The sequence below is a fragment of the Hypomesus nipponensis genome, chromosome 13 (assembly GCF_054491055.1).
Source record: "Hypomesus nipponensis isolate SF chromosome 13, ASM5449105v1, whole genome shotgun sequence".
Taxonomy (NCBI): Eukaryota; Metazoa; Chordata; class Actinopteri; order Osmeriformes; family Osmeridae; genus Hypomesus; species Hypomesus nipponensis.
Window position 1 is genome coordinate 16794461 of NC_140373.1, and position 15640 is coordinate 16810100.

Below are 15640 nucleotides of genomic sequence, written 5' to 3' on the forward strand. Positions count from 1 at the left end.
GTGGCTTATACGGCTGCAAAATATATCTGTCTAGACGTGGATACGCTATCATGTCTCCTTAATGACTTCCGTCGAGGTATACACTGTAACCCATTTAGCCAGCTTGCATATGTACGGTATGAATTAAGTTCTGACAGATCTCAGACTCTGTCCATTTGACTTTGGCATGTGGGGAGGGTTGGGGGGTTGATGCGCCATCAATACTTTGGCATTTACACTGGAGCAAGCTGTTTTCTGGGGTCAGAAGACATTTATATCCACCTGCCAGCCCACATGATTCATACAAAGCAGCACGCAGACAGTAATTTACAAGACATGTCAATGGAATATTCTCCTTTTTAAACCCATTTATGCTAGAATACAACTCCCACCAAGCTAAGTATAAAAAGAAATCCCAAGCTGGAATTGTTTTGAACTGGATTTATAAATGTATTTATGTCTGTGAGTGTTTTAGGCGTTAGCGAGACAGCTAAGTCTGTGAATCACAGGAAGTAGTCGCGAACGTTCTGCCCCCTCAGCCATAGAAGAGGTGGCAGTAGCGCTCCCCTAGCAGGGCCGCTCTTATCGCCCATCCTTGGTGGGCTGCTTGGCCCTGAACCGCTCCAGAAGCCCACAGCAGCAGCATTCAGAAGCTCAAAACCGCAACGAGAGGTGATCCGTTTCCACGGCCCTGCGGTCGATGCCCCAGTAGTACACCCCTGGGCCGGTGGTATTGACTGGCATGTCAGCGCAGATTGACTGGAGCCACATAGAAAGCCGGACGAACAAAGTATGGCTTGCAGACAGACAGACAGCTTGCCCTTCTATACATCTGTTTTTTGTTTTATTATTATTTATTTACTTTAATCTTTTGTCACAGTCTCTGCACCATCTCTCTTTCAAACACACACAGACACACACACACAGGGATGATAGAGCCTGAATGCCTTTAATCCTGGATCATACCAGGCACCTCAAACACCATCTGGCTGCTCCACATGCTCCCTGGACAACAGTCTCCCGCCACCCCTCTGTTCCCTGCCCTGGAAGTAACCCCGCGCCCCCAGCCAGCCACTTCTATGGTGTCATATGGTGGGTGAAGGTTAGCATCGAGTTAGAGCTGCAGTCCCTCCGGAGTCCAATTAGGCAACATTAAACACTGGCGTTAGGTGAGGCCACACAGGGGATGACTGTTGTGGACCTTTTCCAGTGCCTTCCGATGGGATGGAACCGCGCTCCTGTGTGTCAGAGATAACGTTGATGTTATGTCTTGCTCGGGTTCGGAGGTGTCGTTGTTATGCAGCGTGCTGGTTCTTCTTGTCCCTCGCCCTGTCCCCTCATCTCCGGGCGAGATCGAGAGCACTTCTGTTGCCATGCCGCCACTCTGCTGTTATGTCATCCTGGATGGCTATAAAAAGACGTGGGTATCCTGGGAGACCTGGGACTTGTCTCTGCTTTCATTATCGCTCCTGTTACTCTCACTCTCTCTATTGTTTTTTTCTCACTTTGTCTCACCCTTTTTTTTTTTCTCTCCTCCACATCTGCCTTTCCCTCACTTATCCTCTTTTTCTCTGTCTTCTCTCGCTCTCTCACTCTATCTGTCCGTCTCCCTCGTTCTTGCTGCCTGTTTCTGTTCTGTCTTTCTTTTTCCTCTGCCTCTCCCCATCCTGCTCTCCCCTCCTCTCCAACTCTCTTGTGTTCTCTGAAGAGTTCCCTGTGATGTGAAGGTGGTTGTGGGGAATCCTCTGGCTGGGGGGGCAGCAGAGCCCAGGCTTGTTTGTCTCCACACAGGAAGTTGCTTCGGTTTGTTTGTGATATGGGGACCAAGAGCAAACAGGCGCTGTTCTGGTCCAATATACCCGCGAGGCATGGCCCAAACAAGCCGTCCGTCCCCTCTCCGCCAGCCCACAAGAGTTGTTGACGCATTGCCACAGTGAATATTTCTGAAGATTGCATCACATAAAAGGGTGCAGCTCTGTCTATCCTGGCTGGGTAACAGAGTGAAGCCAGACTAGTTAACAACTTAGGGAGCAGCAGGCAGAGGAGAACATATAGGACTAGAGTTAACGCACAGACACACACGTTCTCTCTCTCTCAAAATATCTTGGTTTGTCTCTATTTCTGCCTCAATTTCTGATTAGTCTCTTTGCTCTTTCTACTTCTCGATTTCTTTTTTTGTTTTTCCCTCTCTTTGTCTCGCTCTCACCCCCTCTCCCTTTATGCCAGACTCTTCACTTTTCTTGAGCTCAGAGCAAATCCCTCCCTCCAGCTGCTTTTGGCTGCAGATACCTTTGTCATAAAAAGCCCTCTGCTCTTGAGATGCCGGGGGCAGAGTGTACTGCAGAGGCTAACGCAACATCCTTTGTAATGAGATCTGTCTTCGTTCTTACTGGAGTAACACAAAGAGCAGCACAAGAGCATTGTTCATATTTACCTTGAGCAGGACTTCTTAGGGTCATTTCTGTCTTGATACTTGATACTACTTGTTGTGGTATTTTTCAGCTTTGTGTTGGTCGAAAACAGACTTGAATTCTAAAAGCTTCCCAAATTGTTACCGAACATGAACAAAAAACATTCTGTATTTCCACTCTGCAGAGAAACTAACTCTCTACACCCCAACCAACCTCCTCTTGCCATATATAGTTAGAATAGTGACCTCAGATAGACACCAGCAGAGTTTCAGATACTCTGTTGTGTTGTTTAGCTGCTCCAGCTGCGCTAGACAACACAACAAGCCTGGATCCTCTGTAGCCTCAGACGTGTGTACTCGTTCATTTTGTAATCCCTACATCTGATATTAGTGTGTGTACATGTGTCCCCTACATCTAAATAAGACCCTGGAATCCAAGACCACCATCTCACTGACTTCTGAGAGGGGGCAGTTGTCGGGGGATGAAGGGACCATGGCAACAGGCATTTGCAAATGCCTTTTTTATAATGAAGAGTTTATTTTCCGACCGTCTAGGGGTCGGCAGAAATATGTACGCTCACACACACGTGCACACTCACACACACACACACTTACACACCCTGGGCTCTTGGGCTCTGTTGTGTGTCCAGTGGTGAGACTCCGTGGTTGTGGGATCGGCGGGGATGGTGTGCCATCTGAAGTATGTCAACCTGGAATGCAGCTTTTCTTCTGTGGTTTGTTGGATGTGATGAGCCTCCGTGTGTGTTTCAGATCCCCAACCTGGCGGAAGGGGTGCGTATCCACGGCGAGAAGGTCACAGAGGCCCTGAGGCCGTTCCACGACCGCCTGGAGGCATGCTTCAAGCAGCTCCGCGAGAAGGTGGAGAAACAGTATGGAGTCAAGACCTTGGTAAGACCACCCCCCACACACACAGCTCATCCCTCCAGTCCCATACAGCTTACTCAACCAATATCAACAAAAAAATGCATCCAATAGGACTGTAGAACAGCCCCATCCTCTTGTTTTGGGTGTAAGAATACTCACAGTGATTTACAATTAGAAGAGATGGTTACTGATGAAGGGCTTGGCTAGGTTCTTCCCATCGCTCCCAGCTCTCCTCCTAATACTTTCTCCTGTGCTTTAATCCTCTAAATATGGAGTGGGGCTCCCTGACTCATCTGTGTGTGAGAGGGGAAGCCCGCTGTGGAAATCCTCCAGCTTCTCTACTGCCTTTGCTTATAATGATTAGCCTAGCTTTTGGCTAGCTGTCTCCACACAGGAACATGACTGAGGTCTTAGACTTTGAGGCCATGGTGTGACCTTTCAAAGAGAATAAACCAGGACTTATCTGGGACTTAAGAGTGAGCGTTTCAAAGGACACATTTGGACACAAAGGCTAACTGAAGATGCCTTCTCCATGCAGCAGTGCCCTGCAAATTTATACCAGTAACAAGATTCATCGAACAATTTCCCGGTTGTGAGCCAGGAACATTTTGAAAAGTGTTGAAAATGTTGTCTTCACTGACTGAAACAACAGTTTTAGTGTTGTCAAACTGTACATTTTTCACTAAATAGACTGGATATAGGTTGTGTCTTTTTTTTTTTGTTGAGGATTAAATGTGCTGTAGGTTTATGTGGTGGATGGAATGACAGGTTTCTGTGAGAAACCGTCAAGGGTTTAACATGATTTTTCACTGTGTGTATGTGTGTCTGTTGGCAGCCGTCGGTGGATGAGCGTCGGGGGAGTCGTCCTCGCTCCATGGTGCGCTCCTTCACCATGCCCTCCTCCCAGAGACCCCTGTCTGTGGCCTCCGTCACCTCCATCTCCTCTGACAACTCCCCCTCCAGACCTGGTTCTGATGGGTAAGCCCCTCACCTGACACCCCCCTGAGACACCACACCTGCAGCACACCATTCTACACAACCTTAAAGGCAGGGTCGCTAAGTTTTACAAACCTAGCAATTTTGGCTCGAGTTCGAAAGGATTCTGACCAAACTATCCCACCCCCTTCCACAAAGTCATGAACGCACTGAGCTGCCTGACTACTGCCAGGAGGTACACACGTGGACAAAATTGTTGGTACCCCTCGGTCAATGAGAGAAAAACTCACAATGGTCACAGAAAACGTTATTCTTGTGAAGGGTGTCTTTTCCAGACAGCATGTTTCAGCTCCTTCCAAAGATGCTCAATAGGATTGAGGTCAGGGCCCATAGGACACTTTAGTATAGTCCAATGTTTTCCTCTCAGCCATTCTGGGGTGTTTTTAGCTGTGTCTTTTGGGTCATTGTCCTGTTGCAAGACCCATGACCTGAGACCAAGCTTTCTGACACTGGCCAGAACATTTCTCTCTAGAATCCCTTGATAGTCTTCAGATTTCATTGTACCCCCTGCTGAGATTCAAGACACCCTGTGCCAGATGCAGCAAAGCACAGCAAAGTCCACTTTGGCTCAAACAACGACGGAGAGTGCGATCTGACACTGATGTTCCTTGAGCATGAAGTTCACCTTGGATCTCTTTAGAAGTCTTTCTGGGCTCTCTTGTTACGATTCGGATTATCCGTCTCTTTGATTTTTCATCAATTTTCCTCCTGCGGCCACGTCCAGGGATGTTGGTTAGAGTCCCATGGATCTTGTATTTCTGAATAATATGTGCAACTGTAGTCACAGGAACATCTAGTTGCTTGGAGATGATCTTACAGCCTTTTCCTTTATCATGCTTGTCTATAATTTTCTTTCTAATCTCCTGAGACAACTTTTTCCTTCGCTTCCTCTGGTCCATGTTGAGTGTGGTGCAGACCATGTCTTCAGACAACACAGTGACTCCCTGGAGCCCTATATCTAGGCCCACTGACTGATTACAAGATTGTAGACACCTGTGATGCTAATTAGTGGACACACCTTGAATTAACATGTCCCTTTGGTCACATTATTTTTTGTCTTTTCTAGGGGTACCATCATTTTTGTCTAGGCCTGTTCCATGAGTTTATTTTTTTAAATAATTCTGTTGAAGCATGGTTGAAAAGCAATGTCTGACTTTCATTGGTTAACATTCATAGAATTTTTATTTAGTATAACTTTTGTCAGATATTTTTTTTTCTGTGACCATTGTGAGTTTTTCTTTCATTGACCGAGGGGTACCAACAATTTTGTCCACGTGTGTAGGTATGTCCACAAGTAGCCCATCCAATCATTGCATTTGGTCCAAATGCCGTCCAATCATCTGAACCATCTGAACTTAAGGATTCGTCATGTTTATTACAGTTCTGCGAAGCCCACAGATATCAGATTGATTTAGTTGGACTGTCAAACCTTAAGATGTATCGGTTGCAATCAGGATGTGAAGTTAATGTCAGCAAATATGACAAAGTGCATCTCTTCAACATGACAAACCCTGCCTTTAAGGATCCAAACTGATGCTTCAATATTGGAATATTTTCTTTTTATCCAAATGTTTCCTCTGAAACATAACACTCCAACCCCAACACCTGGTTACCAGCAGGAAGAATTCATCCATGACATAATGTGTACTTCTTACACTGCCCACCCCACACACACTCACATGTCCCCCCCACCCCAGTTTTACCCTCGAGCCCCTCCTGCCAAAGAAGTTGCACACCAAATCCCAGGACAAGCTGGACCGCGACGAGCCTGAGAGAGACCGGAAGGACAAGAAGAAGGAGAAGAGGAACAGCAAGCACCAGGAGATCTTCGACAAGGACCTGAAGACCACCGACATCTCCTTGCAGCCGGCCGAGGCCGTCATACTGTCAGAGACGGTGAGACACCCTCCCATCCTGAACTCCTCCCTGACCCTCCTCACCTTCTCTCTCCTCCTATCTCCTTCTCGCTTCTCCTTCCACCCTCAACATCTCATTTTGCTTCATCCTGTCCTCTGTCCCCATCCTCCCCTCTACTCATGCCTGTCTCCTTCTCCTCCCCTCTACTCTCTGCCTGTCTCCTCCTCCTCCCCTCTACTCTCTGCCTGTCTCCTTCTCCTCCCCTCTCCTCTCTGTCTGTCTGTCTCCTCCTCCTCCCCTCTACTCTCTGCCTGTCTCCTTCTCCTCCCCTCTCCTCTCTGCCTGTCTCCTCCTCCTCCCCTCTCCTCTCTGCCTGTCTCCTCCTCCTCCCCTCTCCTCTCTGCCTGTCTCCTCCTCCTCTCTCCTCTCTGCCTGTCTCCTCCTCCCCTCTCCTCTCTGCCTGTCTCCTCCTCCTCTCTGCCTGTCTCCTCCCCTCTCCTCTCTGCCTGTCTCCTCCTCCTCTCTGCCTGTCTCCTCCTCTTCCCCTCTCCTCTCTGCCTGTCTCCTCCCCTCTCCTCTCTGCCTGTCTCCTCCTCCTCTCTGCCTGTCTTCTCCTCCCCTCTACTCTCTGCCTATCCCCTCCTCCTCTCTCCTCTCTGCCTGTCTCCTCCTCCTCCCCTCTACTCTCTGCCTGTCTCCTTCTCCTCCCCTCTCCTCTCTGCCTGTCTCCTCCTCCCCTCTACTCTCTGCCTGTCTCTTCCTCCTCTCTCCTCTCTGCCTGTCTCCTCCCCTCTCCTCTCTGTCTGTCTCCTCCTCCTCCTCTCTCCTCTCTGCTTGTCTCCTCCCCTCTCCTCTCTGCCTGTCTCCTCCTCCTCTCTCCTCTCTGCCTGTCTCCTCCTCCTCTCTGCCTGTCTCCTCCTCCTCCCCTCTCCTCTCCTCTCTGCCTGTCTCCTCCTCTCTCCTCTCTGCCTGTCTCCTCCTCCTCTCTCCTCTCTGCCTGTCTCCTCCTCCCCTCTCCTCTCTGCCTGTCTCCTCCTCTTCCCCTCTCCTCTCTGCCTGTCTCCTCCTCCTCCCCTCTCCTCTCTGCCTGTCTCCTCTTCCTCTCCTCTCTGCCTGTCTCCATGTCTCCTCCCCCTCCTCCTCCCTCCTCTCCTGCCCTCTTCTTCACAGGTGTGGAGCATCAAAGCTCTCCCTCCCAGAGGGATTAAGGCATAGTTAATGGAATTAAGATAGGGATCAGAAGGGGGCCCTGGGGGTGGAGAGGTGGGGTTATCCCTGCAGGTGGATCCACCAAGCCACCCTCTGATTGGCCCCTTGGCTTCCTGGTGACTGGGGGGGGGGTGTCATTAGGAGTGAGTCACACTACAGAGGCATGGATAAATAAAGTCTAGTACACCATCAATGATCGGTGACAACAAATATGGTTATTGCAAGCCATCATGGGTCTTTGTGAAACGGGACCCGCTTCTGCTAATACAAATAGCAGGCTTCATATTTGCATGCTCAGGGAGAAATGAGATGGGCAAAGTCAATGAGCAAGAAAGCAATTTTCCCTGAATACGTTTTTTTATTGATCTCTCCCTTGTTATATTTCAGTTTACACACAATTAGTTTTTTGTATAATACATCCCTGAAGGAGATGTTCTATTGACTCAATGTGTCATTTATTTGTCTTCTGTCACTACTCCAAAATGACTAATATAGTCCTGCTGCTCACTGTGTGTGTGGTTGTGCGTGTGTGGTTGTGCGTGTGTGGTTGGTTGTGTGTATGTGTGTGGGGGGGTGTGTGTGTGTGGCTCCACAGATCAGCCCCCTGAGGCCCCAAAGACCAAAGAGCCAGGTGCTCAACCTGCAAGGGGTGGAGCGCCGCCTTTCTGTGTCTCCTGGACCCCCCTCATCCTCCTCCACTGCCGGCCCCCCGCCCATCACCCCCAGGAACAAGATCTCCTTCAGCCTGCAAACAGGCTCCTGTAAGTAGCCTCTGCACAAACACACACTTGCCTGGACCCTCACCACCTGGCTGTCTAACTAGCTGTCTGTGTAGGCCTGTTCAGCTTCAAGCACAGTGTCTCACAAGACAGCAACACTCTCTGTAAACAGGCTGGCTATCACAATGGCTCTGGTGTAAAATGTTACAGTAGAGTTGTTCAGCACTTCTTCTGATCAATGCTCCCCCCCCCCCCCCCCAGCTGTGGAGCTCAACGGGACGGGCTGTAAAGGCGAGACCCCGCCCCCCCTACCGGTGAAGGGCAGCACGGCCGACTACGGGAACCTGCAAGATAATCAGGACTCAGCCAGCCCCTCGACGCCGCCCCCACCCCCGCCACATCACAGGGTAGGTGTGACCGCCAGAACGGAAGCAGCAGCTCCTTAACGATGCCCCGTTAGGCCCATGCTAAACCTGACACCCTCTTCTAGGCAGGGAGGCTGTGAGACTGACTGACTGACTAAGTGAGCGAGCGAGCGAGTGACTGAGCGAGCGTGTCAGATACGTGTGTGTGCTGAGGCCGTCTCTGGCCCCACCAGCGGAGGAGACGGTTAGCCATGGCGATGCCCCTCAGCCATTATTTACACTCTCAACCTCTCTCCTTCAGGAACGTGATTGATTCGATGATTACTTTACCTTTCACATCCATCAGGTGCACTCCCCACCTCCGCTCATTCATCGGAAGCTCCTCGCCACGGCAGCCGAGACCCCCACCCCTCCCCCCCGCCGTGACTCTCTGTTAACTAATCTTATTTATCCTCTGTCACAGCCACCAGACAGGTAGTAGAGTGGGCTGGTGTGAGTAACATGCATGCGGAGACCAGACAGTGATTTAGTACGAGCAGATGTTCCTGCGCTAGACTGACAGCAGGCAGGGATCTTAGTCCTTGACTCAGGAACAAAGACGTTGTCGTGTTTGGGGGGAAACCGCATGAGACGCTGGGAAACGTTTCTTGTCCTCACCCATCAGGAAGTCTGAACTTCAGAACGTTTGTCTTCCAGAACAGTGAGTCAGGCTTCTGTGCTTTCTTTCCAGTGGAATAGCGTTGATGTTGTCCATTTTCTCTCCACTCCTACTCACAGCATCTGCCTCCACCGCTGCCCAGCAAGACCCCCCCTCCACCCCCACCCAAGACCACCAGGAAACAGGCATCCATTGATTCAGGAATTGTGCAATGAGCAAAGACACTGGCCTTTCCAGAGACCTCTTTTCTTCCCACACACACAAACACGACACGCACACACAAGCGGTCTGACAAGATGAATACCTCACTGCAGCCCCTGTATTCTGATTCTACCATTGCCCCCAGTGGGGTGACGTCTCCCACAGGGAATGTGTTGCAAACATCACTGAACGTGTCATCGACACGCCTTCCTCCCACAACCTGCAACAGGCCTGACGTCGTGGTCACACCCTCTCTAAAAGACATGAGAGCACACTGATAGTCTTATTTTAGTTCAGTGGTTATAGCTTTTTTGCTTCTTAAAAAAATCCATATTCCTACTATGTACAGAGGTTTGTATATATGATTTTATTGTATTTTTTTTTCTATGTGGCTTTTATCATTATGTTTTCTGTATTAACATGACAAAAGGTTGCTTGACGTTTATATCCCAAAAAAAGGGCTTCTTAGTTTTTAAATGACAGAGACAGTAAGGAAAGTATGCCTGTCATTGATTTTACTGGTCAGATTGTGTTTTTGGAGTGCACACCATTAACTCCTTCCCACTTTATCATTGTATAGTATGTGCTGTAACCTTGGATTTAAGTAACAATGACCACCCCACCTCACAATTCACTACTGACTTCTGAATAAACTTTGCAAATGTATGTTTTTTTTTTTACATGTTGTGGCCTCATTTGATTTGACTTTCAGCAGTATGCAAATATTTGCGTTGTTCCATGGAGCCATCCCTGTGTTTCCTACCTTGATTAAAGTGTGAGAAGCAACTGTCTATGTACTTAACTGACAGCAACAGCAGCAGTACCGGATTATCAGAAAGAGTAGGTCTCAACTGGAGGGAAGCATTGAGCTAACTGTGAACCCTGTATGGAATTGCATAGTCTAGAGAACAAACTCCCACCAAGATTTTGGTGTGTATCTCAGTAATACAACACTAACTTCCATCAAAAGGTTGAGTTGTGATCACATAATGTTGTGTGCATTGTCATAATTATGTGGGGCTGAAGCCTGAGATCTCTCTGGAATCCACCTCACATCAGGTATGCACATCATTGGACACAATGGGACACATTCTAAATCACAGTCAGCAAATGGCTGTTCAGGAAATGGTGAGGCTTGCCACTTCAGTTGGGTTGCTCTGATTACCACAGCATCCCTTTGAATACACAGTCTAATCAGCGTGACTAGAAGTGCATTCCAGCACTTGGTAGACAATGGCGTGTTTGTCACATTTGAACACCCCATGTTTGGTTTTAATAGAAATTGATTGGGAATTACAATGTTAAGTCAATGCTTTATCTGTAGCTTGTCAGCATCAAATTGATTTATGCATTTTACTGAGCTGCAAAATAAATTAGGTTACTTTGAGTCTCGGTGGAATACACAATAGCTATACATCTCAAATGAAACCTATCAGTGGAGCTTATGGCACATGCTTGGGTGCTGGAAATCTTGATTGATAAATGCTAGCTAATCCTATTAGCTCACTGAAAGATCTTCCTGCCAGGAGCCTTGAAAACAGAGTGGCTTTAAACACATAACACTCCTGCCATTTTGGAGAATGTTGCCTTTTATATGCTTCTCTGCAGGGTTGCTATGGCTACTGTAGACAGTGTGCACTTCAACGCTATTTTGAAGATAAAAAAGCCATTCTACTGCATCTGGAAAAGCACACAATTCAGGTATAGTTTTGAAGAACTCGGTTCTGGGTGAAGCTTTGTCTAATCCAACAGTGAGAAACCTAGCTGTGGAAGCAAATTTACTTTATTATATTTCTGAACTTGTAATTGGAACTTAAGGTCCGTGTGTAGCCTACTGATACAATACACTCCAAAGAAAACCCTTTTTCATGGCACCATAACTCCTAGTCTCGGAGTTGCAGTAAAAATGTCCTATTTAACCTTCAGTCTTTTTCTATTCCAAACGGTATGTTTTGTTAGCATTTTTACAGCTCTCATGGCCTCTGCTATTAAGCTGGGTTTGCGAGGGTTGTTTGTTGTGCAAGCCCCAGGTGGCGGGAATGACGCAGTCTCAGCTCTCTTTCATTCTACTGTCTACACTTAGTGTAGGTGTTTGCCTGAGGAGAAAAACTGTTGCATCTATCATTTGATGTCTTTGTTGTATATTTACATTTTCCCCAAAGCTCACACTTTAATTAGCCTCTGGACGTCATTTTCCTCAAGTGTAGCCTATCTGAGAAACACTAAATATTGTGGGGTGGTTGTTGGTTTCAGTATGTTGAGTAGCCTAAAGATTAGAAACAGATCAAGCAAATAGCCTACAAAGAACTATAACGGTATTCGAAAAACACGGAAAGAGACTGCAAGAAAAACTGTATGGTGCTTCCCATGGACTTTTTACCAACTTGACACCATGATCATCTTTTTTTGCACAGGTTAATCTTTATAATAATTGTTAAGGTTTATTATCAGTGACAACAAAGGCAACATCTTAAACACACACCATTACAGAGAATTTAAAATGTCAACATCTTTGGGATGCTTTCATTTTCCACCGTGCTTCCAACTGCACCGCTTTCCATGAACGTACAAATATATGCAGGGAGTTAAGTCCAAAAACAAAACAAATCAGTTGGGGCTAAAACTGTGCCAGAAAGGGTACATTCAAGTTCACGCAATCACTCATTCAAGACAGCATCAAGTGGTTTTAGTTGCATGCTATTCTTAAGCAGCCTGGGAAGTTGCATGGATCAAATGGATCCAGGTAGGCCTCAATTTTTTTATTTAAAAAAAACATACACCCAGTGCCGCTGCTAGCCATTTTGGTGCCCTAAGCATAATTCCTTTATGATGCCCCCACCCCCACCCTCCGAAAAAAAACAATTGTTTTTGCCAGTTTAACTTTTTATTACTATACATATACCTCAATACCAATAGCCTAACACAACAGCAGCATCACAATGTAACACCTATTGAGAGGTGGTGGTTCTCTGCTGTGTATCTGTCCATAAACAGCTGGTTGAGGGTGGTTGATCAGGGCTTGGCAGGGACGGACTGGGAGTAAAAATAGGCCCTGGACTTTGATCCAGAACCGGCCCCCCAGAATCGGCCCCGTATACGCCACCACAGCTGCCCTGCCAATCAGTGTTGCCAGGTCTGCGGTTTTCCCACGGAATTGGGCTACTTTTGAAGTGTTGACGCGGGTTGATTTTTTTGTCCGCTGGTTCGGGTAGACATATTTTGCATGCAAATTACATTAATATCTTTAACTAGAAATTTATATTTTAAATGAAATAATTTATTTATGCCCAAATCCTACCAAACTGACTCCAGATCAGCACATACACACATGGACATGGGGCACGCACACATGCACACACGCACTGTGCGTGTGCAGACGTGACTAATGCACTCAGTCTTCTGAGAAAATCTTCTAAAAACTGGTTTTAATGCTGGCATACTAAACATTTGGTATTACTTTGTAGATATTACAATAGATTTGGCAATGAAAGCAATGCTGTTGGACTTTAAAAGCAGTGTATATGGTTTAGCAGGGGCATATTTTGAGTTCTGATATTGGACTGGTTTTGATTGGCCATTGGGCTGGTTTTGTCACACAGACCTGGCAACCCTGCTGCCAATGCATCCACATTCTGTGTTTGATGATGCTAGTTACGGAGTTCCCGAATTAATGCGAGCGCGCAACACGCGCAAATTTTTTGAGCTTCATGTAAAATAAACAGCCAATTTTCAATTGATAAAACCTTGTCTAGTATAGTTGATGTATTTTTGTCTCAATTTTTCAGCCCCACCCTTACATTTCTTAGACTGTTTTTCCTAAACATTTACAACTGAAAGCAGCCAAGGAGCTCTCCACCTTTATTACTCATTTTAAAACTATTTGATACATTTAATATAAAAGCATCATAGAATGTAAAGTAAAGTATCAGCTAGCTGGCGTCAGTTACTTGTAAAATGTATAGATAATGTTTAACAGTAAAATCTCAATTTAGCTTGCACCTTACATATTTGAGTGTGCTAACATTAGCAATAACGTCAGCTAGTTCGAGGTGTATGCATAGGCTAACCATTAAATTAGCAGCACATTTCCCATATTTAACAATGAATAAACATGGACTTACCTGAAAGTGATGCATGGGCATGATCTCACAGTTTCTTTCTCTTTCTTTTTTCTGCCCCTGACTCCTCGTCTTTTTGAGGCAATTTTTGAATAGTTGACCTAGCCTACTGTCAAAGTTCGTCAGGCCACTGAGATAGGAAAGGGCACCCACTGCGAGCTTGGGAAAACAAATTTTTTTTGGGGGGGGGGGCACCATCGTAACTTTTTTTGAGCAATTAAATATATCTCTTGTTCTGCCTATGTTGTGATATACATGCCTAAAAGGTGCCTAATATTTCTATACTGAAATAATATTGGCATTATAATTATTATAACTATGATGATTGTTCAGTTGGCAATTTTTGGGTGCCCCCCAAGACTCGGTGCCCTACGCAGAGCGCGTAGTGCGCGTTATGGGAGCGGCGGCGCTGCATACACCCTCAAAACACATCTACATTTACCTGACAGTGTTTTAGGCAACCAACGCCTTACCCAATACATTTTAAAACATTGTTTCCAATATGGAAGATAGAGGCATGTGGATTTAGAGACTGGTCAATTAACTTTTAGCAAATCCACAGTAACTTTTATGTTGCTATTATCATTCTCTTGGGATAATTTAGATTGAGACATGTGCTGCATAAGCTTAAATGTTAAACATAGTGGCCTATAATAACCATGTTATTAAATGTAGTCTGTGTAAGTCTATATTGTCATTTATCATGATATAAGTTAGTCATTATATCATTACATAAGATAGTTAGTCTGACTAACTAAAATAAGCCTGGCTTGTTTGGTAAGCTCGCTTTATGGATCATCATGTTTACTCAGTTGTAGGGCCTGTGTAGTTGTTCAATCAGAAAAAATTATTTTGGTCAGAACATCCCTTACGAACTAATGTGCATCCTCTGTGTTGGTGTTGTCTACTGCCTTCCGCCTAGCGTGACGCCTGTTATCTGTCTACATGATGAATTGCTTTTCCAACACAAAAAATTGTGTAAATAATAAAAATGCAAGGTTTGCTATCATACCAGTGTAATCTTCTCTCTTTTGCAAGCCTAGTAGCCAATGTAATTCAGCCTCAAAGGACTTTTTAGCCAATAGCTGGTGTGGCCTGCTTTGCTTACCACAACAAAACTAGCCCCTTTCATACATGCAATTATGTTGATAGGACACAACTTATTTTGTGCTTCATTGTCAGGGCCAAGAGACAGGGCCTGTAGAGGGGACTGGCAGAAAATGTTCATTCACTGTTTGGAACTTTGTTTGAAATAAAATGACTGAATGTTACATGGAAATGCTGCCTTGTTAATGATTAGCCTGAGTTTGGCTACACACCACACAAACATAGTCCTCCTGAAGTTGGCTATGTAGCCTATTATACAAGAACAAGTAGCATTTGGGGCAAATGAGGTCTGCATATGAACCTCCCAAATATAAGCAATAGCCTTGAATTGAGAAATATAGGTTAGTAATTAACGTTGCAGTTACGGACTGGCAACGTCGGGAAATTACGTTGCTAGGAGGTCGCGGTTACGGACTGGCAACGTCAGAAAATTACGTTGCCACGACGTCGCGGTTACGGACTGGCAACGTCACAAGATTACGTTGTGGCAACCTACTGGCGCCCCACAGATGCACGGTCCCGCAGCCATCGATATATATATACACTAGATGTCTCGTCCGCGTTGCTGGACAACGGAGTCGAACGTCCGCACATGGCGGCCATCTTGCCACAGGCAACTCGCTCACCCATAACATTGTGTTGACGCTACATGTACTTTTTAAATGACTATAACTTGCTCAATTTTCAACCGATTTTGAAACGGTTTGGTTTGTTATCAACGTCAGAGCTGTCGCTATTCCACTGCATACTTATGAATAATTCTGTAATTTTTAAAAATGTAATAGAAGTATGCAGTGGAATAGCGACATCTCTGACGTTGATAACAAACCAAACCATTTAAAAATCGGTTGAAAATTGGGCAAGTTATGGTCATTTAAAAAGTACATGTAGCGTCAACACAATGTTATGGGTGAGCGAGTTGCTTGTGGCAAGATGGCCGCCATGTGCGGACGTTTTAGACGCCGCCGTAAGACATCTAGTGTATATATATATATCTATGCCCGCAGCGATGTTGCGGCAACGTATGTTTGGTCATCGCGTGACGTTGCGACAACGTAAGGGAAACGTAAATGTGTTAGCTGGGTAGGCTACCAGGGCTCATAACTTTCGATCCGCTAACCTGATCTACAGTCTAG

At 46.1% G+C, this 15640-nt stretch overlaps 1 protein-coding gene across 2 annotated transcripts in view; it reads left to right on the plus strand.

Moving 5' to 3' along the window:
• The window catches only part of dock1 (dedicator of cytokinesis 1), a 202626-nt gene extending 192669 nt beyond the window's left edge, over positions 1-9957 (plus strand). For both annotated transcript variants that reach the window (XM_084671137.1, XM_084671138.1), the window contains exons 47-52: positions 3161-3298; positions 4110-4252; positions 5968-6166; positions 7932-8097; positions 8317-8462; positions 9198-9957. In XM_084671137.1, coding sequence (XP_084527263.1) covers positions 3161-3298; positions 4110-4252; positions 5968-6166; positions 7932-8097; positions 8317-8462; positions 9198-9293 — 888 coding nt within the window. In that variant the 3' untranslated portion in view covers positions 9294-9957. The remainder of the gene's footprint in view (positions 1-3160; positions 3299-4109; positions 4253-5967; positions 6167-7931; positions 8098-8316; positions 8463-9197) is intronic.
• The last annotated feature ends 5683 nt before the right edge of the window (positions 9958-15640 follow it).